Here is a 22,339-nt window from a genome sequence, read left to right as displayed (position 1 = left end):
GAGAGAGAGAGAATCCTAAGTAGGCTCCACACTCCTCGCTGAGCCCAACCTGGGGCCTGATCCCGTGACCCTAGGGTCATGAAGTCTACATAAGTAGACTTCAAGAGTCAGATGCTCAAACGACTGAGTCACCCAGGCTCCCCAGGAAGACATGTTTTTTGAGCAGAGAAAGAACATCTCATTCCCATAGTATCTCTTTCTCATTGAAGCAGGGAACTGTGTCATTGATGTCTGTACCCCACAATGTTCAGCAGCCAGGACTCCAGGTACAGCAGGGCTCCTGCCATGTGTAGTGGGGGTCCAATAGCAGGCCATACATTCCAGTGTTTACACTGAGGACCAGGCTTCTTGACACCACAACCCCTGAGCACTGATGGGCACTTGCTTACGTTGCATATTCCCACTGAAAGCCTCTGTCGTGGTGAGTCTCTGTGATTTATTTGGTCAGGGTTTATTAAGTGGAGCTGGCAATAAAAGGCTTTCAGAGGCTCTCCAATCTTGAGTAGAGCCCCATTAAATAAAGGACTAAGCTTGTGCAGGACTCCCCTAGTCTGCTTCCAGCTGCCGTCAAGAGCCTGACTTCTCATGACCTTGGTCAGGTGGGTAACACCCCAGTCTTTAAAAAGGACGCATTCCTGCCATAGACCCCTTGCTCACGCCTTTTCTTTCTCACCTGCATGAAAACTACGAGGGTGCACGATCCAGCCCATCAGCCACATAGTTTTCAGTGAGGCCTTCCTGGGCCACTCAAAGCCATTATACCCCGTCCTCATCTGAGCATTTACACTATCCCTCCCATTCATCTGGCACTTCTCTTTTACTGCCTCTGATTGCTATGACTTCATTCCTTTATTCAAACCATCAGCAATTTCCAGAGGTTCTGCCTCCAAAATGCATCTGAGGTCTGACCATTTCTGACCATCTCCCCTGCCACAGCTGCAGGCAAGCCAACATCATCTCTTCCTGGGTGAACGCAAGAGCCTCTTCCATTGTCTCCCTGTGGCCACTCTTACTTCTCTGCAGTTAATCGTCCAAAGGGCTGCCAATGACCTTTTAAAAATAAGAAGTCAGGTGGTGCCTGATCTTGCTCAAAACTCTCAGGGGCTCTTGTCCCACCCAGGGTAAAATCACACACCTCACTGTGGCCCGAGAGGCCCTACATGGTCTCACCTCTGACCTCGGAGCTCACCTTTACTTCACCCCTCAACCCAGAGCTCTAGTCCCACAGGAATCCCTTTTGTTGCTCCAATGAGTCAAAGTGGCCCTCCCTGGGCGTTGGCCCTTGCCCACCCTCCCTCCACTTTTCACATCCTTCAGAGTTTGGCTATAAATTCTCCTCCGAAACACCTCCTCTCTCCAGATTAGCCCTCTACAACTCACTCTGTGTGCCTTTGCTCACCCTCTTTTCACATATCACAGACTGTAATTATTTTATGTTTCCGTTCTCATGGTCGTTTTCTGGCCCATGCTCCCACTAACACCTACTGCCAGCTCCGCGGGAGCAAGATTTGGTCTGTTTTGTGCTCTGCTGAATCCCCCTGCGTGTAGGACAGTACATTGATTGGCCTCAAGAAATCTTGAATGGAATGGTTGATTTCAGGAAAATTTTTGGTAACACCATTCATTCACGCTACAAATGCTTAATGGAACACCAGGCTCTTTGCCAGATGCAGAGACCTGTAAGGCGTGATCTGTTGAATTATGTGTTAGTCTTTTATTTGTATAGGTCTGATTTTCCCAGCTAGAGCCTGCCCCACAATGCCTAGCACAGTGTTTTGCATATGGTACTAGCTTAGTGAATATTAACAGTTTTGGCTGTTTGGGAAAAGAGGCATAAAGAGGTTATAACTATGGCAGAAGGAAGGTCAGAGAGGTCATCCTAAGATATCTGCTTGGCTGACTAGATTTTAAATGTATGCCTCCACTACCCAAGCCCCCACTTGTCTGAAGGGAGGGGAAAGGAGAGAAGGCAAAAAATCTGGTTTAAGATCTGCATGGGCATCTTAGGGTCGGACAGTAGGTTTTAGGTGGTAAAAGGGATGAGGTGCTTTTTAAAACTAGAGCACACGAACCCAAAGATAGAAGCCTTGATTAAATGAAACATTTCACGCTTTTACACATAGGCAGCCTCAAAAAAGCTGTGATCTGGTGGTGCGTGCGGTGTTTGAAGGCCAGGGTGTCGCTGTGTTGGAGTCATGAGTGCTGGGTGGCCGAGCCCCAGAGCTGAATGCACTAGATGTCATCATGCCTTTACCACCCCATCAGTGGTGATATTGAAGCAAGACACACATGTGTTGAGGAGTAAAGGGGTGCAAGCATGGGCCCTGAGGCCATCAGGGTTGGGGTCAAGTTCCTAGCCACTGCTCATCCCTCACTAGCTGGGATCCATGGACAAGACAAGTCACCCAACTGAGCCTCAGTCTTCTTCTGCAAAGTGTCACCAATAAAAGTGCCTGCCCCGTTAGGGTTGCTGTGAGGACTGAACCAGTCAGGGTCTAGCTGGCACAGGGTAGCACTTTAAAAACCACCCATACAGCAGCCGGTGACCTCTCAGGTGGGACCTCCCAGGGTGCATGTGCTGGGCTGGGACTTGCCAGCTAGGATCCAGCCCTGAAATCCTCGGTTTTGTAATGTTTTCCAAGGTTCACCCAAGCTAATCAGACTCTGAATAAATGACATCCACCAGTGTCCATACTCTGCATTGGAATGGTCAATGTCTGCATTTTTTTTTCAAAGGAGCATGGTTAAATGCCCTCCCTACCCTTACCCGCTACTCTTTAAGAAGCAGACCCTCTGACTAAGAATTTTGTGAGGGGAAGGAGTTAGTATTTTTCCTTTCTTTTTAATTTTGAGAGAGAGAGAGTATGAGTGGGGAGGAGCAGAGAGAGGCGGGCAGAGAGAGAGAATCGCAAGCAGGCTCTGCACTGCAGGGCTCAAACTCACAAGCATGAGATCATGTTCTGAGCCGAAATAAAGAGTCAGCCACTTAACTGGTTGAGCCACCTGGGCGCCCCAATATTTTTACTTTTAACATGAGAAGCTTTAATTAATGTCATAACTATCAAAAGAATAAATTATGTATAATCTGACACTAAACAAGAAAGCCTGAGGACCACAAGCAATCCACCGCAGGAAGAGCGTTCTACCCATCAGCCCCAGTACATTTTTTAAAATGTTTATTTATTTTTTTATTTTTTGAAAGCGAGAGAAAATGATGGGAAATAATTGCATATGTTAAAAAATATGAAACTTTATAAAGTAAAAAAAATAATAAAATAAAATTTCAAAAAAATATAAAAAAAATTTTAAAAATCATGCAATACACACACACACACACACACACACACACAAAGAAAGTGAGAGAGAGCATGAGTTGGGGAGGGGCAGACAGAGAGGGAGACAGAGAATCCTAAGCAGGTTCTGCCCTGTCAGTGCAGAGCCTGACGCAGGGCTTGAACTCATGAGCTGTGAGATCATGATCTGAGCCAAAATCAAGAGTCAGATGCTTAACTGACTGAGCCACCCAGGCACCTCCATTTTTGGTTCTTATTGTGGTAAAATACACATAAAGTTTATCATTGGACCTAAAATGTACATCTGAGCGGCATTAAATACATCCACAATATCATGCAACCGTTACCACAATCCCTTTCTAGAATTTTTCTTTCCCAGCAAGGATTTGAGAGCAAGGTAGTTGATGTGGGAGAGGATCCTAGAGAGCACAGTGGCAGTGGGGAAGTGGGAGAGGGAAGGAAAAGTGCAGTTACCACTGTGGAGATGGAGCTTCATGTCCCTGGACACTCTGGGGGTCCATGGAGAACACGATAGCAGAGTAATCCCTCCCAAGGGGCTTTTCTTCCCCAGCTCCCATGTCTGGGTGAGACCTGCTAGGGGAGGGGTGCCTGTAATCTAGGTCCCAGAGAAACCCCAGGCAGTTAGGAGTGGGGTCCTGTACTACACAGTGAGGCCCAAGATCAGAGCATCTTCCGGAGAATGGACATCTTTATGGTTGACTGAATATGGCATATTACTGAACTCCATAAAACTAGACTATATATTTAGTGATGTACTAACTTGTAATTGCCCATTTTGTACTGAGTAGCCTCAGTACTGCTGTATGTATGCTTGTGGGAGTGGACGGCTGGCACTTGGGTGGAGGGGGAGAGCTGGGTAAGTAGATTAGGATTGGGACAGTGTTCAGAGCAACCTATTCTTTGACCATCACAGCTCCTTTAAAAAAAATCTGTTTTCCACATTGAGTTTCCTTTTTCAACAGAGGAAAGAATTCGGCTTTCAAAAAAAAAAAAAAACGAAAGAAAGAAAAGAAAAAGAAAAAGCATTTGGAAACCATTGACACAGAGTAACATCAATCTGGAGGAAAATTAGGGTTGACAAATGGCATCTCTGTTTAAAGGAACTTTTCCTGGAAGGGAACCCCTTCTAAACATAAGGGCTGACTCTATTTATTTAGAAATCTCACTTGCCTTAGGAAAGAAAAACGATGATTATTTTGCTTTAATTTGGGTTAGAACACCAAGGATAATTAAAAAGTAAGATTCTGCTCATAATAACTTGCTGGTCTTTCTTCAGCCTGGGGGAGTTGTTCTGTTCTTGCTGGGGTGGTGCAGAACACTGACGGTGTAGGAAATCAGAGAGGCTGGTGTGGCCCGTGTCTTGTTGAACACCCTAGAGGAAGACAGTCAATATTTGTGTTCTGGGTGTCTCTGGGGCTAGTCGGGCAGGACAGAGAGGAGCAGGCAGGGTGCCTGGAAACCTGGGTCCCAATTCCTGCTTTATTACTTTATGGTCCAAGACCCTTTAACCACTCTGTGCCTCAGTTTCCTCATCCACAGTTATACCTGACTAATCAACTTCGTGGAGAAGGAGGGAAGTTCAAAGGAGGTATAATGACCCAAGCGGACATGCTTTGGGAAAAGTACTCTGCAATCTAATGATTATTACTATCCCAGTATTGTTCCTTCCAAGAATATCGGGATTTTGTAGACATTTAGACTGCCTCTACTTGATTTTTTGAACTTTTGACTCCCAATTTTTTTTCCTGTGTATTTTACTTTCCTTCCTCATAGAACCAGTTGACGGTAGAAAATTGACTCATTGAAGTGATTGAAGCAGACAGGAACCTCCCTTTGAAAGAGTGTTGTTAAAAAAAAAAAATACTAGGTCAGAGCTGAGGGGGAAAGAAGGTATGACGCTTGTTTGGGCCCTGAGACCCTGCAGGCCCACGCCCACGTGCAGGTACAGGGGTCTCTGCCCAGGTAGTCGCAAGCTCAGGTGGCTGCTTACACTGCTCAGTTGTCACTAGGAGAGCCTGAGTGTGTGAGAAAGGTCTGTACTACACAGGGACCTCGAAAGGAGGTTTAATACTACAACCAAATGTGAGCCACGTGTGGCGTCTAGTAAACCACGTCCAACCTTTTTTTTTTTTTTTAAGTTTATTTATTGTGAGAGAGAGAGAAAGCGAGTGAGCCAGGGAGGGGCAGAGGGAGAGGGAGAGAAAATCCCAAGCAGGCTCTATTCTCTCTGCACAGAGCCTGATGCAGGGCTTGAACCCATGAACCGTGAGATCGTGACCTGAGCTGAAACCAAGAATCAGATGCTTCGCCAACTGAGCCACCAGTCCAACTTTAACACCTTCTCTGTGTTTCCTGTACACTCGGTCTACCCTGTCCTTGAACTTCTTTCTTCCTGTTGTAGTTTACCCATTCACCCTTCTCAGTAGACTCTGGCTTTGGCAAGCAGAGCCACCTCTGGTCCTGGACTCCCTGAACTTCTGGCCACGCCCATCCCACTGAAGAGGGGAGGCTGAGGAGGAAGTAGTTCTGTTAAGAGCACGTGGCCCTAAAGTACACGGAACTTCCACCTCTTCCAGAGGCCCTGCCCCCGGGGCTTGGGAATGTTCCAGGCATCGAGGGAGCCCTGTGTCAGGAGCTCACCTGGTGTTCACACTTCCCTGGGCAGAAAGTGGGCATGGATACCCACAGACATTTTGTTCTGCTTGTCAGCAGGAGTCGTTTTCTGCTCAGGAGCCCCCGGGGTGCAAATCTAGACCCAACTACTGGGTAGGGCTAAGCCAGGAAAGAGACCAGTTTAATGCTGCAAAGGCATAATTTCTTAAGTCTGTGGCATCCAAAACCACTGATCTGCCTTGTGAGTCACAAAGTCTTTCATGGGGCTGATGGACCTCCTTCCGTTAGCTTCCTCCAGGCCGCTGCTGTCAGTTACAGACCATGGGCCCAGCATTCATCATTTGCTGAGGGATCCAGAGACAGTATGAGTAGTGGTTAAGAGCTTGGACTCTGGAGCCTGGTTTCAAATCCCAACTGGCCCACGTGCCAGCTGTGTGCCGGGGGCATGTGACTTCACTTCTCTGTGACAGTTTCTGTTGGGAATGAGGATAATATATTTATTTCATGGGCGTGGGGGAGCTTGCGGAACTCCGCTTGGTGCACAGGATAAGCTGTTACTAGGACCAGCAGCATTCAGGAGTCCCCGTGTGAAAGGAAAGTAATTCAGGAAGGTTGACTGACAGACTCAAGTCCCCGAGCAAGGGAGTGGCAGAGCCCCAGACCTTTCCTTAGTCCCAGGCTCTCTGCCTGATGTGGAAGCATTTGTCTGACTTTCTTATGTGCCTCCTCCCCCCACCCCCGTCTCATCTGTCACCCACCAGTGGCCATGTAGGAGTGTGTAGAGTTTCAGTGCTGAATTGGGCAACCCCCCTCCCCATATCTATCCCTTCCCCTCCCCTCCCTTCCCTGCCAGGTTGAGGCCAGGACAAAGGTGGAGAGGGAGCAGCCTGAGCAGTTTGATTGTCTGTAGTCTGGTGCCTTGAAGATTTTCCCTCTTTCCTCTCATTCCAGACTTGGAGATCACGGTCCCCATTCGGCACTCACAGCACCTGCCCGGGAAAGTGGAGTTTGGAGTCTATGAGAGTGGCCCTAGGAAAAGCGTCTTCCCCCCAAGGACAGAGCTACGGCGAGGAGACTGGAAAACAGACAGTACCTCCAGCACTGCAAGTGAGCAAGGGGTGTGGGGTGTGTGTGGGGGGTGCCTTCACATCTGCTCTCCAGCTGGTGCCTTTGTGCTTTGAGAACAGTCTCTGTTGTGAGCCCAGCAGATCCCAGCTGGAGCCTGATTTGGGTTTGGAGGTGTAAGACATGGGGGACATTTAGCCTGTGAAGTTTGCCTTTTCTCAGAGGGCCAAAGATCCTTTACTTTAATATCCCCTGAAGCCAGATTGCATAGTAATTTATGACACTGTTCCTTTTATAAACAGAAAAACCTAGTAATAACAGTAGTTAACATTTATTGATCATTTACTATATGCTAAGCCTCTGCTATAGATTCTTGGATTTAATTCTCACGGTAACTCTGAGAGGCACTACCACAGGTATTTACTTAGTGCCTTGTCCTAGGTGGTGATGGCGTCAGGATTTGAACTCAGGCAATCTGAATCCAGGGCCCAGACTAGTCTTTCTGCTTCTTCAACTGTGGGAAGGGAAAGGAAAGGGCATGAAGTCAGATACATTAGAAAACAATGGACTCAAATTTGAGAATTCCAACTTTATAGATGGCTTGAGGATCTAGTTAGGAAATGTGGAAGGCATTTTGGCTTGAAAGCTTGATAGAGTCTGCGCGCAACAGTCAATCCCCGCTGAGGTACATGCAGGAGGTGCGGGCTTTGTTTCCACAGCCAGGGCGCTGTTAGCTGACCTCAGATGCACCGGCTCCACAAGCAGAATAGATGGAGTTTCCCTTCCTTCATAACTTTTGGTGTTATCAAAGCAGCTAGGAGAGCCATGAAAGAGTAGGAGACTCAGGACTGGATTTTAGGACTCGGGTCTCCTTAAATGTCCGGCAGAGAACCCCCAAGTGGATATTGGGGCAGGAAGGTCATCTAAACCCAGGGGTTCTTAATCTTTTCTGCATCACAAACCCGTTTGATAACCTTGGGAAGGAGGCTGCTTCATTTTGAGGCGGTGGGATGGAGAATGGTCAACGACAGGAGGTTTGGCTCCGTAGGACTGGGAGCCCCTGGGCCGGAGGGTTACTTCCACTGGAGCAATCTGGAAGGGTCTCTATAGCATTTGTCCTGAGCATTGGATCCTGAGGTTTTCGCCTTGCAAATAGGGGTGGCATGGGGATGTTCTGGCCAAGTGGACATTGTTACGTATGGGTACCTGAAGAGAGAGAAAAGAAAAGGGTCACATACAAGCTGCTTGATAAGCAAACTCTGAATCCGCTGGTTTATGTAAAATTTTTGACATACTATTTTAAAATTAAAAATCTACCCCCAAGAAATAATCCAAAATTATAATCTTAACTTGCTCTATTTAAATTCACATCTAAATTAATTAGGTCAAACGTGATACTATGATGGAGTGGAAGCTAAGACTATTTACTTTAAAACTAATATAATGAGGAACTGTTTTAGGCGGAAATTCAGTAAACCTAAGATCTGTCAATACTGCTTGTAGTGACAGTGGTAAATTAAAGTCAATTCTTTTTGTTTTAATTGACTGCCATTCTTTTTTTGCTCCTCGATTATCACATATTTGAGTTTATTCTAATTCTGTACTGTCCAGTATGGTAGCCACTAGCCATATGTTGCTATTTAAATTTACGTTAATTAATGCTAAATAAAATTTGCAGCGCCTGAGTGGCTTAGTCGGTTAAGCATCCGACTTCAGCTCAGGTCATGATCTCATAGTTCATGGGTTCAAGCCCAGCATTGGGCTCCACACTGACAGCGTAGAGCTTACTTGGGGTGCTCTCCCTCCCCTTCTCACTGCCTCTTCCGTGTCACTTCTCTCACTCTCTCTCTCTCAAGATAAATTAAACTTTAAAAATTATATATATTTTAAAAAACTAAATAAAAGTTAAATTTAGTTCATTTGCACTCATTTGCACTAGGCATGTTTCACACTAGCTGCCATATTGGATAGTATACGATAGAACATTTCCAGAAAATTCTGTTGGATAGTGCTGTTCTAACGACATCACTGATAAATTTCCAATTCAAAAGCCTTAAGCACCTAAGCTCACACAGACATGGTTCCTACTGTGAGCATAGATTATGCTTTGGAATTTGTACTTTGTATTTTATCTATATCAAACTGGACTGGCCCCTTAGTAGAAGGTATACATATGTGTGTGATTACATGCTTGCTGTAATTCCTAAATAAGTAAAGAGCTTCAGCCACAAGGTCTGTTTTCAGATTTTAGAAATGCCACTGAACAAGTAAGAAATAGAGCATCTGTGCTTTCTTGTCTGTCAAACCAGACTGGCAGTGTCAGATAGGACTTTCATAGGGATTACATGCAATTGTGTGGTTTAAAAATTTTTTTGATGTTTGTTTATTTTTGAAACAGAGAGAGAGACAGAGTACAAGCAGGGGAGGGGCAGACACACACACACACACACACACACACACACACACACACACACACAGAATCCAAAGCAGGCTCCAGCCTCTGAGCTGTCAGCACAGAGCCTGATGTGGGGCTTGAACTCACAGACCATTAGATTGTGACCTGAGACGAAGTTGGACACTTAACTGACTGAGCCACCCAGGCACCCTTCGTAATCGTGTTTCTATTTTTATTTTATTTTATTATTATTTTTAATGTTTTTATTTATTTTTGAGAGAGACAGCGTGAGCAAGGGAGGGTCAGAGAAAGAGGGAGACACAGAATTTGAGGCAGGCTCCCTCCAGGCTCTGAGCTAGCTGTCAGCACAGAGCCTGACATGGGGCTTGAACCCATGAACCGTGAGATCATGACCTGAGCCAAAGCTGGCGGCTCAACCAACTGAGCCACCTAAGGGCCCCTGTAATCGTGTTTTTAAAGCATGTAATATGTGGTAAACTCTCAGTAAATGGTAGCTATACAGAAAAAAGGAAAAAAAAGGTAATAAAAAAGGGACCCATTTCATTTTATGCTGAAAGAAAAACTAAACTCTAATGAAATGGTGTAAGATGGCAGCATTTTGAAGATACCACATTCACAGCTTATGTATTGTTTCTATCAGTAAAAATAAGGTAAGTGCCAGAGTTCTGCATTTTATTTTAGCCTGGGAGAATCCACAGCTTAGCTGATTTTGTTCGTACCCTTTAGGCAGCACGAGTAACCGATCCAGCACTCGGAGCCTTCTCAGTGTGAGCAGCGGGATGGAGGGTGACAACGAGGTGAGAGCTGGGGACTCCCCCCGCATATGTCTTGTCCTAGTGGTCACTTCATTGCAGGAAATGGAAATCCAAGTGAAAGAAGCCAGGCACATAGGTCACATCTTCCAGGACTCTGTTTATGTAGAATAGGTTAAAGCAGAGACAGAACACAGATTGGTGGATACCAGGGGCTGGAGCCAGAGGGAAATGGGGAGCACAGTGTTTACTTTTGGGGTGATGGAAACGTTTTGGGACTAGCTAGAGGAAGCAGTTGTACAATATTGTGAATGAACTAAATGCCACTGGATTGTTCACTTAAAAAAATCTTTTTTAAGTTTATTTACTTATTTTGAGAGAGACAGAAACAGTGTGAGCAGGGAAGGAATAGAGAGAGAGGGAGAGGGAGAGAATCCCAAGCAGGCTTCACACCCTCAGCACGGAGCCTGATGTGGAGCTTGAACCCATGGAACTGTGAGATCATGACCTGAGCCGAAACTGAGTCAGATGCTTAACTGACTGAGCCACCCAGGAGCCCCAAATTGTTCACTTTAAAATGGTTACTTTTACTTTATATGAATTTCACCTCAATACAAAGAGGAAGAGAGGGAGGAAAGAAGGAAGGAAGGAAGGGAGGGAGGGAGGAAGGGAGAAAGAACTAGAAATAAGCTCTGACTAGTTAAGCCAAAAAGGGCCTGTGTGAGAGTGAATGGGGTAAGTATCAGGGAATCCAAAGGTAGAGGGCGCATCTTGGGCCGGGATCAGGGGCAGTGAGAAAGGCCGGAGCCAGGCCGCTGCTCCATGCTTCCCCAGGGCCACATGATCTTGTCTCCTTTCCCCCGTGTGTGGCTGCTCAAGTGTCTCACTGTACCCTGGCCTGTTTGGCTCCTGCAGGTGCACAGTGCCAATCGTCCCTTGAGAGCCACAGGGCCTCTCAGGAGGGGATGGGCTGCTACCTTAGACTGAGCCCAATTAGGGACAGGGTAGACACCCTGACCCAGTGACCAGTGGTTGGGATGAGCAGGAGGGATGACATGGGTCACTGCCAACCCGGAGACTCCCTGAGATAGGGCCCTTGAGGTGGGCCACCCCTCCGGTGCACCGCTTACATTAATTACCCCACTACTGAGGACTGCTCAAGGCTCTGCTCTCCCAAAAAGGGGCTTCGGTTTAAAAATAAAATTTCTCCAGCTCTATCTGGTTAAATAGAGCAAACTTCTCAAACTTTAAGATGCATAAGAATTACCTTAAGATCCAGGGCACCAGGGTGGCTCAGTCAGTTAAGCGTCTGATTCTTGGTCTCAGGTCAGGTCTTGATCTCAGGGTCTTAAGTTCAAGCCCCATGTTGGGTTCTGTGCTGGGTGTGAAGCCTACTTAAAAATAACTATAATAATTACCTAGGATCTTGTTAACATGCAGGTTCTGATAAAGTGGGTCTGAGGAGGTCTCACAAGCTCTCAGGTGATGCTAATGTGATGGTCCACAGAGGACACTCTGAGTAGCAAGGACCATTAATGATAATTTGGGCCCTTTGTCTCCTTGGGCCCCATTGTCTCCTCAGTGACTCTCGGAATCAATGGAAAGCTGCCCTGGTGTTGGGTTCATTCTCTCCCTCTCTCTTTTTTTTTTTTTTAAGTTTATTTATTTTGAGATGGGAAGGTGGGGAGAGAGAAAAGCAAGAATCCCAAGCAGGCTCCACATTGTCAGCAGAGCCTGACACGGGGCTCAATCTCACAGTTGTGAGGTCGTGACTGAGCTGGAATCGGGAGTCCTATGCTTAACCAGCGGAGCCACCCAGGCACCCACTGGGTTCATTTCGTTTGTGAATAACCTTCAGCTAAAGCCTGAAGAGGCCTGGGAGACTTTGGGCTAACCATGTCCCACTATGCTGGATGCTTAAAGAAATGTTCGCCTTTCTTTCTCATTTTTTATCCTGTAGGATAATGAAGTCCCTGAGGTTACCAGAAGCCGCAGCCCATGCCCCCCACAAGTGGACGGAACACCCACTGTGCCCCTGGAGAGGCCCCCCAGGGTACCTCCAAGAGCTGCCTCTCAGAGGTAACGTTAATACTGACAAGAAATGTTTTCCTCACTCTCTGAGACCCCGTGGGAGGACAGTGGGATTTGGGGAATCTAAGATGCGTGCAGAGCTAACTGAAATGCCTACTTTTGATGCGTTTTAATGTGCATTCTTTGTTAATCTGATGTTTCATTCGAGTGCGGATACTTTAAGTAGTAATTGCAGTATTTCATAAATGAAGTACATTAGTAAACATCAACTTTTTGAGTAATTTTTATGTTTGCCTAGAATTCAGCTCCCTAATAATAATTCCCTTGGCTGTTTTGTGGGGACAGTGCCTTTTGGGGGCCAGGAGATAAGGAAGTATTGGGTATGAGAATAAAGGTCGGGGGCAGTTTGGCATGTTAGGGAGCATAGTTCTAGTGCCACACCGTCTGGGAACAGTGAACTTGGATGAATTTTTTTGCTTTTATGTAACTCAGTTTCGTCTGTAAAATGGGGATAATAGTAGAATGTCTTCACAGAGTTGTAAGGGTGGAGTTTTGGCCCATAGTTAGGGCTCAACGGAATGAGTGATTTTTCTTATTCAGGACAAGAATGAGCCAATGGAGATTTGGAGATGGGCACTAGGCAAAGGAGTTTAGAGTGTTTGCTGGGCTCTGATGTCTGTCTTTGTTTATATTGGTACTCAGGCCTCTGGTAGGAATCTTTTCAAAGTCTCGTGGACAGAAAGAGTCGTCAAAGCTCACTTGTCTGCTCGTACAGAAAGGGGCCTTTGGAATGAAAGCCTAGCTTTGCTTTAGGCATTTAATTCTTTGATGTCTAAAATATAATGTGGGGGGAGATGATTAAAAGGTAGAAGCCTTCTTTTCAACCAGGGTCGTTTTTTTATATATCATATTGAAACTTTTAACTCAAATGAATCTCATCAGTGTGATTTGTTGAGAAAGTGCAACGAGGAGGCTTTTCTTCTGGTTTTCTGGAAAGAGAAGCTGACTCTGAGCTAGGGATCTTTCCATTTCTCCTTTTGCTGCTTACTACTCTTGCATGTGCAAAGATACAACACTCACACACTGACACTTGTGACACAGACCTCCTGTGATCACAAACAGTGTCATGTTCACCGGCATGTTTCCTTGGTATAGACTAGAGGTCACACAGTAGGATGTTAATCCTAGAAGAGCCTGTAGCGATAATTAGTCCAGCCACCTGAATTGGCATAATGTTCTGTTGCTTCAAAATTATTATATAGTTGGTGACTGCAGGGGGGTGTTTACGGAGAATGAATATAGCAATAAATGCTAAACTGTGTGAGCGCTTACTGTAGTCTAGAAATGATGTTAAACATAGTGAATGGATGATCTCACTTAACTCCGTCCACAACTCTAAGGATTAGATATTTAGGGTTATCCCATTTTGCAGATGTAGACACTGGGGCTTGGATAGGATTGAGACTTACCCTGTTTGGCAAACCTGACTCGAGACCTCCAGTGTCATAGTCATTTTGTGACAGCTGTCCGAGAAACTTGAGGTGTCAGTAGGAGGAGATCCAAGACCTAGGACCTGTCACTTCTGAAGATTGAAGAGTTTCGGGGCAGTTAACTAATTGCACCAAGATGAAAGTTTTGTTACGGTTGAAAACTATAGCTGTGAGACTCTGGGATCTTGTTAATGGGAGAGAAAAAGAGAACAGCCAGGGAAACGGTTTCCAGAAATTAAAGGATAGAAATTGGGATGCATTTAAATGTGTCAACAGAGATAGCAGATGAATTCTGGGAGGAGTCTGGAAGCCTGTTTGTGATAAAACCAGGAGCAAAAAGGAAGAAAAGACTTTTTACTAAAGAAATGGTATTTGCAAGGAAATCTGTAATTGATAGAGCATGGCATTTGGGTGCCTTTTTGGTGTGAAGAAAGATTTGCAAATATGCGATTGTTTTCTAAGTATGCAATTTGCATAATAAAATGAGAAGCTGTTTGAGCAAATAATAAAGCAGGCCTGTCTCCTGAATGGCTTCCGTGCTCTACCCGCTGACAGACGGGAGGGGAGGCCCACCTTGGGGGTCTGCTCTCCACTTCCAGATCTGGGACTGAGCAACTGCTTTTTGCCCATGTCTGAGCCCGCCCCCCTCTCAAACAGCACTGAGGGTACAATGCCTGTCACCCCCTCCCTGTCCTGGTCTCTTCCTCTGCTCACTCCACATGCTGTCCCCAGAGCTTGAGCTGCCAGTGAGGACCCCCAAGTCTCCACTTCTACCTCGGCCCTGTTTCCTACTCTCTGCTGAGGGCTCTCGACCCAGAGGCCCCACAGATATCTCAAACATCCTGCGCAGAACTGAATTCATTCCATCTGCCAATCTCTGTCTGAAGCTGCCTTCCTCTGGTGAGTTCCCAGCCTGAGATAAGGGCACGGCTCTCTCACTTCCCTGAGAACCTAACCCGGGCGTCATCCTCCAGTCCTGCCTCCCTGGCAGCTCCCGCAGAGCGTGTCTCCAGACTCTGTTCATTCTGCTGCCCTTTCAGCTCTTGGATCCACCCGCGCTCCATCTGCCAGCGCCTACATGCCTCCTTGTGGACCCACACTCACCTCCCTCCTCCGCGCTGCCGCCACATTACACTTTAGAGCAGAAATTGCTGATGATGTCACTTCCTCGTGTAAAAGCCTTCACACTGAATGCTTTATTTTTTAACATGCTGTGGTCCTCCTGTCTAGCTTCAAGTCCCACCTTCTCCTATATTCACTGATGCACCACCCCTTAAGGATTCCCAGTGGGCTGTGCCATTTGGAACTGTGTCCTTGGTCAGTCTGTTCCTGTTACCTGGAATGCGGTCTCCTTCCCTTCAAATCTCTGCTTAGAAAATTCCTACACATCCTTTCAGATTCAGTCCAGTCATCATCACCTCTTCTACGAAGCCTTCCCTGACATTCCTCTGTTCCTGTGATGAACCTTCTTGTGGCTCCCCAAATACCTCTGTTATAATTCATTCCACGTTATGGCCCCTCTTTACATATCTGTTTCCTCTAGTGGATGTTAAACCCCAGAAGAATAGAGACTGAAGTTTTTTTCTACTGTCCCCAGGGCTTAGCATAGTAGCTGGAACAGAGTAGGAACTTAATAAATACATATCATGTGGTGAGTTAATGGATAGATGGAGAGATTGGTAGTGTTTGTGTTAGACTACCCATCTCTTAAAAAGTTAGCCATCGGGGTGCCTGGGTGGCTCAGTTGGTTAAGCCTCCGACTTCGGCTCAGATCAGATCTCACGTTTGTGGGTTTGAGCCCCGCATCAGGCTCTGTGCTAACAGCTCAGAGCCTGGAGCCTGCTTCCGGTTCTGTGTCCCCTTCTCTCTCTGCTCCTCCCCCTCTCATGCTCTGTCTCTCTCTGTATCAAAAATAAATAAAACATTTAAAAAAATTTACAAAAGTTAGCCATCAAATCATCTACCCCAGTGTAGGTAGCTCACAGATTCAAGGAAAGAAGCTGCACACTCCTACCTTTAAGTTACCAATGTATTTCAAAGTCAGGGGAAGGAAATGGTGACAAGAACAGGAACAGATACATTATGTCTTTGCATGGCATTTCCCTTGCAGGGCATTTAGTCTGTATAGAGTGGGCAGCGGCAGTGTCACACTCTTCACAGGTAAGGTGCTTCCAGTTGATTAAAACAAAACAACAAAAACAAAAACAAACCCAAAATTTTACTGAGCTTTTGCTGCTTTGCTTTTAAACATATTTTGCTATTTACAAGTGATTTGTTGATCTCTGATGGTCTGTGCCAGAGGCCTCCTGCAATGCCAGAAGTTAATCCTGTAGGGGCAGACTTGTGAAGAGGTCTGTAGGGTCCCGGCAGGGGCTGGAGAGGTGGGGGAGTGAGGGTACTTGGGAAAGAGGCAATTTACTAATAGGGAAGCTTCAACAATGTTATGATTGTACAAAAGTATCTTAACAGTCCTACTGTATTTTTTTAATATTTATTTTTTTATTTTTGAGAGAGATAGAGCATGTGTGGGTGAGGGAGGGGCAGAGAGAGGAGGTGAGAGAGAATCCCAAGTAGGCTACATATTGTTAGCAGAGTCCAACACAGGACTCGATCTCATAACCATGAGATCATGACCTGAGTTGAAATCAAGAGTTGGATGCCTAACCAACTGAGTCACCCAGAGCCCCGCAGTCCTACTACTTTAAAAGGACATTAATCAACATCAGGGTTGCTAGGTTCTTGAACAGAACTCAGCAGCAGCAAAGACCTTACCTTCAACAGAGGAAGAAAGCAGTCAGTTCTTAGTTATTTCTGGCACTCGTGTCTCCAATTCCAGCTTCTTGGTGTCCTGGAGAGGCTGTCTCCCCACAGACCACCCCTTGAGTCTGATTTAGTACTCTTTAATTCCATGTCTTTGATATGTCTATAATCACAAATCCATTTCACCGAGATGAGACTTCCAATCCTTGGTTGGGATTGTTCATCAGAATGAAATGCAGACATAGTTTGCTTTCAAGACCCATGCCAACTTCAGAATGGGGCAGCAGAAAGAGAAAGATGGTCCAGGAGGGAATCATGACTATCATTGTGGTGGATGGTAAATTGTAAGACTCATGGGGCATACATGGGAAAAATCTTTATTCACAATGTTAAAATGATTAGCTTTACTTCTTGAGTACCTACTCTAAGCCAGAAATAGTGCTACCCACTTACCAATTGTCATTTCCAAGCAACACACAACACCCCAGTGTAGGTATCTGTATGTACTTCTGGTTGGTGGATGAGAAACATGTTCAGAAAAGTTGAACTTATCCTTCAGATGTGTGCATAGCCTTTGCTATGTGTTCCCATAGGTACTGAACTTCCCCTTTCCAAACAATGCTATTTACTGATTTTTCCTGTTGTCTGTCTTATCCATTACATTCTCAGCACTGCGAGGGCAGAATCCATTCACATTTTACTTGCTGTTATGTCCCATACCCAGGAGTAGACACATAGTAGATAAATGTTTTTTGAGATGGAGGGAGATGGTTAGGGAGGGAGGGAGGAAGGAAAGAAGGAAGCAAGCAAGCCAGGAAGCCTCAACATAACTCAGGTAGTAAGTAAGGCTGACTAGCCTTCAGCCTTCTCCTATAAGCCCATGGTTCATAAGTCAAGTTGAGGAGATGGAAGGAGACTGTCCATTTGTTTTTTTCTGGGTAAAGAGACAACCACACAAAACCATCTATTCCCAGGAGCCATAGCAGGACCTCCTGAGGATTTCCGTGGTTGTTCTTTTCTACTCCTGCTTCTCTATCTTGTTCCTGAGACGGCCCCTCTTTTTCTCAACTCTTTTGTTACTTCCTTGACCTACGTAAAACTTGCATTCAAGAGACATTTAGTAAATATTTAATCATTGATTCATTCAGTCTTTGGTTGTGCAACTCCAGGATAGCGCAGTTCAATTATAGCATCTGACAAAGCTCTCTTTCTTGACTTATTGACTTGCTTCCAAGAGAATTAAATATTGGTTTTACAACACACATGTGGAAATACCATGCACAGTTGTTGAACCTCTCTGTAAATAGACTCACCCAGGTCTATCTGGAATGGCATTTAGGACTGTTTAAAAACCATCCAGAATAACTTGGAGGGGGGCTTCTAGGAGAGCAAATGTGGAATCAGGATAACACACTTACCAATCCCATGAGGGCATAGTTGTGAGAAGCAGACTTCAGAAATTCTTAATTCCTTTTCAAGGGACCACCTACTACAGTATGTTTCCTGCCTGGCTGCATATTTGAATCACTGGTGTCTTAAGATATAGGGTTTATTATTTAGATATGGCAAAGTCAACAGATCTGGAAACAACTACTCTTAAGAAGATAGTTTGTTGTGCTCACAGATTTCAAGAGGAGGGACACATCATGCCATGGGGGCTAGAGGGCTCACTGGGGAAGCACCAGGTTTAGTCAGGAGAGAGGCAGTGGAGTTGGGGAGCAGTGGAGTGGGGAGTGAGGTGGGCAAGAACTTTTATTGTGGTTTCTGTGGGAGGGTACAAGTAAGGTAGGGTTGGCAGATTTGAATAATTTCAGTAGGCTCTGGGGCAAAGGTCCCTAGTTGTCCCTAGTTGTCTGGTACCTGGTCCTGGAGTGATTAGGGCAGATAGGTAGTGGCCCAAATGTGAGAGCCCATGAAGGAAGTAGTTGGGGTATAAGCTGGGGTTGGTTAGTTTGCATATGAAAGGTCTGCTCCTTAGCAAGTTGCTATCTCCAGGAATTAGTTTACCTTGGGAGGGGCTTCCCTCCAGGATCCGCAAGGCTCCAGGTGTCAAAACATCAGAAAATGAAAGACCTGGTTAATATAACTCTTCAGGGGAGGGACACTATTAAAAAGTTGTGATGCTCGAGCCTTGTCCTCTAGAGATTATGATGGGATGGATCTAGGAGAGAGCCTGTGAATTGGTATTTCTTAAAGGTCTACTGGTGATTCTACTGTGCAGCCAAGGTTGTGATCCCCAGCCAGCACTGGGGATGCTGAGGTCCTCCTGAGGCCCATATGGTTTCATTAATTAAGGAACGTGTACTTTGCATAGTTTACCAAGTTTGCAACAAATCATGGATGCCTGAGAGCTAGTTAATCAAATTCATTTAAAAATAGTTACTTTATCTTTCATTTCAGGCCTCCAGCCAGGGAGACCTTCCATCCTCCTCCACCTGTTCCACCCAGAGGTCGCTGAGTCCACCTACTCAAACCTGCCTACTTCAGGACTTTGAGACTTGCAGTTTCAGCTTGTTAATGATGTCTTCGTGTTGAGTATGATGGCATGACTGTTGACCTTAAGACCTACTTTCATGGCTGATACTGTTGTAGCCCTGCTGGTTTGGGCTTTCCTCGAAGAGGATATCATTAAGGCACGAAGAAGTGAAAAACTGAGGACTTAATTCACCATCACCAAGTATATTGATCCATAGCCTTATTTACCAAAAGGATAAAGACTTAATGGGAATATTTACCTCTAATTTGGCATGTCAGAAGCCTGAAAAGATTGATCAGAAATGTACTTTATGAGTGATTTTACTGAAATGCACTTATATTAGGCCTTACTTATTTGCTAGTCCAGTGTAACTTCTAGAAGTGGTTATGATTTAAGACTTAAAGTATTCAAGTGAGAAGATATGTCCTGACTTTTAAATGGTTCTTCAACTTTTCTGTAGATACAGGAGGGTGTTTAAATGTTGGAGCTGGTCACACAAAACAAACTGAAAAAGACTTTAGAGAGGGATTCGTCCTAATTCCTTGTGTGTGGAATATAAATCTGAGGTTCCACAGAAATCTGGAACCATCTCTAGGTAGCCAGTCATTCTCCCTCAAGAAATGCCCGCATGTAGAAATTCGGTCACTGTTGACCTTCCAGAAAGGTCCTTCCTCCATATCTCCCAGGCATGGGACTATAAAGTTTTTTTTTTTTTTTCCAATTTGGGCACTGATACTTCACTAAGCTTTCAAAATAGTGATGTTACCAAGGAATATCTAGAAAGGTTGGGAACCAGAAGCTTGGGATACCAGGGACCCCCATTTATTGTTCTGCAATCTTTATAGATCTTAAAAGTTCTGGCCATAAAGAGAGAGAAGGAGCCTTGACTTTTTCTCTGCCAAAAGGTTAGAAGAGGAAAGAAGAATGTAAAATAGGAAGTTATCTATTTCTGTATAAATGTACTATTACCACTAGGCTTGGGAAATCCTGCAGAGAATATAGAGCCATTAGTATTTCATATTTGTCATATGTCATTAATATGATATTAATTTTGAGTCACTGGCACAAAAAACCTACCTTCAAAGCACAGATCCTTAATTTGATACTTAAACACACAGTAAAATTAGTATCAGACACATTCCTTTAAAAAAAAATATCAGAAATCTGGTAATTTTTCATGAAATGTATTCTCTATCCCACACAGATATATACAAGCCACACTATTAATGATCTATTTAAGTGCAGTTTTATTGTGTCCTTTTCTAATGATTTGAAGTTCTTTTTCAATTTCATTCATCAGTCCAGCAAACAAGGACTCCTATTGAAGTTAATACCTTCTAGGTTGTGGGTCTTTTTTCTGACATAAAATACACTATTGGCCATGGCCATTAAGAGAGGATTTGTGCAAATCACCTACCACAATGCCTGGCACATAGTAGCCATTCTGCAGTGGTCCCTTTACCCTCCTTGTCACTTATTTGGGGGAAAGAGGGTAATGTGGGATAAAAGGAGAACAAGAAATTATAATATTGGTATTGCTGTCCTTTCTCTTATTTATAGATGGTTTCTTAAGTACATTTGGTTTTGATGAAAGCTGTACTTTTGTATATTCAGTATCTCTAAGTCCCCTCTTGGATTGATTGCCAAATTTAGATTTTTATATTCTTTAATAAGCATTTAAATCAATAACATGGCAAAATTTACTGCGAGCTAATGGTGTTAGCATCTTTGTATGCACATCACTATTTGTGCAATATTGGAATATTTTATTACATTTTATTCTTCTGTGAAAGTAAATGGAAAACATAACATTTAAAGTGTTGATTAGAATCTTGGGTCTGATAAATGTGACATACTTGAGGCATGGATGGAAATGGTCTGGAGTTCATTGCACATCTGAACTCCATGTTATCAAAGAATGTCTTTAATGATGATGTGAAATTCTGCATTCTTTAGAAACGGCACTACCCATTATGACATAGGTTTATTCAACTTCCACATACTCAACATTTATACACATTTTTAGAAACATGTTATGTAACAAAACCATGGATTTCAATGCAGTGAGGATCAGAAACTAGATTGTAACTAGGTATCCAAAGAAACTGTTAAAAAGTTCTCTGTGTGATGCTTTGGGAGACAATGCAGAGGCCACCATCCTTCCCCAAGATTTTATGAGCTGGTTCAATAGAAAGTAAAGCTATTAGTCAAATTCACTGCCATTGCTTTTCCTTCTAACTGTACGAGGTTCATTGCCCTCCAGTTTCTAGGCTAGTATTCTTCCTTCGTCTTGTATTAAAACCTGAGAGTAGATAACCCCACAATATAAGAAACAAAGCATGAAGACTGAAAGATTATGAACAAGAGGTTGGTGTTGCAATCAAATCACTTAACGACAAATTTAATGATGTGAATAATCCCTAATGCTTTGCCATAATTAGGCAAAGTGATAGTATGTAAAGTACTTCAATGAGTAGTTTTACAAATCAAGCTAAATACCTATTCTTCTCCTCCATTTTTCTGGCTTTGTTGCTAAAAAAGAGAGGTTTTAGTCTATCCTATATTGCCTCAGGAGTTGGGATTTTTAGATCCCTCTCCCACATGCACCAGGAAATAAGATGGTTTTCTGTGTTCCTCTGTCAAAGAATAGTGTGTGGTTTTGCAGCTGGTTGGCTGAGGAAGCATTAATACTGACTCATTTGAGTCTGAGAACCAAATGTTTTAAGTGATGCTTCTTGAAGAAAGAACTTAGGACAATTCTAAGGTTTTCCTGGACTAAAACATTTCAAGAAAAAACACAAAAGATAGAGGTGCAAAGTGATAAATAGCAATAGAAGGACTGCCCCACTCCAGAGGTAAGTACGAGGAAGAGCAACATATCAAAGTAGAAAGAAGGATACAATTTCAAAGAAAAGGTGATTTGAAACTGGCCCCTGTACACAGAAGGCAGGGAGAGTGAAGAGAGGCAGCTCACTCCAGATTGATAGGGTAGCAATGTTAGTAAGTAAGGAAATTTACATACAAGGCTAGTCTAAGATGGTCATGAGGCAGGTAGATCTTACTCATCTGCCCACCAGAATCTTAAAAGTTCACATAGAGAGGCCTTAACTGGGGACAGTCACATATACTGTCTAGATGATCTCAACAACACCTTAACTCACTCAAGGCTATGTTCTTGGAATAGCTCCCACTTTGGGAATGGTAGGCAGAGTATATATTCCAAAGACAGGGAAAGGGATGAGGATCTCTGATGGCCAGGGTCCAGCTTGAGGGCTGATTGGTGGTCAGACTTCTCAATTACCTTCTCCAACAGTAGCTGAGGTTGGAAATCAGAAGATACGTTATTTATAGAGCAAGACTTTTGAAGATCGTGTTTATCAAGAATGAGAATAAAAGATGGAAATTGTGGGTTTCGGGATCAT

General features: G+C 44.4%; 1 protein-coding gene across 1 annotated transcript in view; it reads left to right on the top strand.

Moving 5' to 3' along the window:
- The window catches only part of PIK3AP1 (phosphoinositide-3-kinase adaptor protein 1), a 118,795-nt gene extending 97,662 nt beyond the window's left edge, over nt 1-21,133 (top strand). Inside the window, exons 14-17 of the mRNA XM_029920180.1 lie at nt 6,879-7,034; nt 10,135-10,205; nt 12,121-12,239; nt 18,842-21,133. Of these exons, the coding sequence (XP_029776040.1) occupies nt 6,879-7,034; nt 10,135-10,205; nt 12,121-12,239; nt 18,842-18,899 (404 nt within the window). The 3' untranslated portion in view covers nt 18,900-21,133. The remainder of the gene's footprint in view (nt 1-6,878; nt 7,035-10,134; nt 10,206-12,120; nt 12,240-18,841) is intronic.
- The last annotated feature ends 1,206 nt before the right edge of the window (nt 21,134-22,339 follow it).

Source organism: Suricata suricatta, chromosome 2, assembly GCF_006229205.1.
Source record: "Suricata suricatta isolate VVHF042 chromosome 2, meerkat_22Aug2017_6uvM2_HiC, whole genome shotgun sequence".
Taxonomy (NCBI): domain Eukaryota; kingdom Metazoa; phylum Chordata; class Mammalia; order Carnivora; family Herpestidae; genus Suricata; species Suricata suricatta.
The sequence above is the reverse complement of the archived record's forward strand: the minus strand, read 5'-3'. Positions and strand labels throughout refer to the sequence as shown.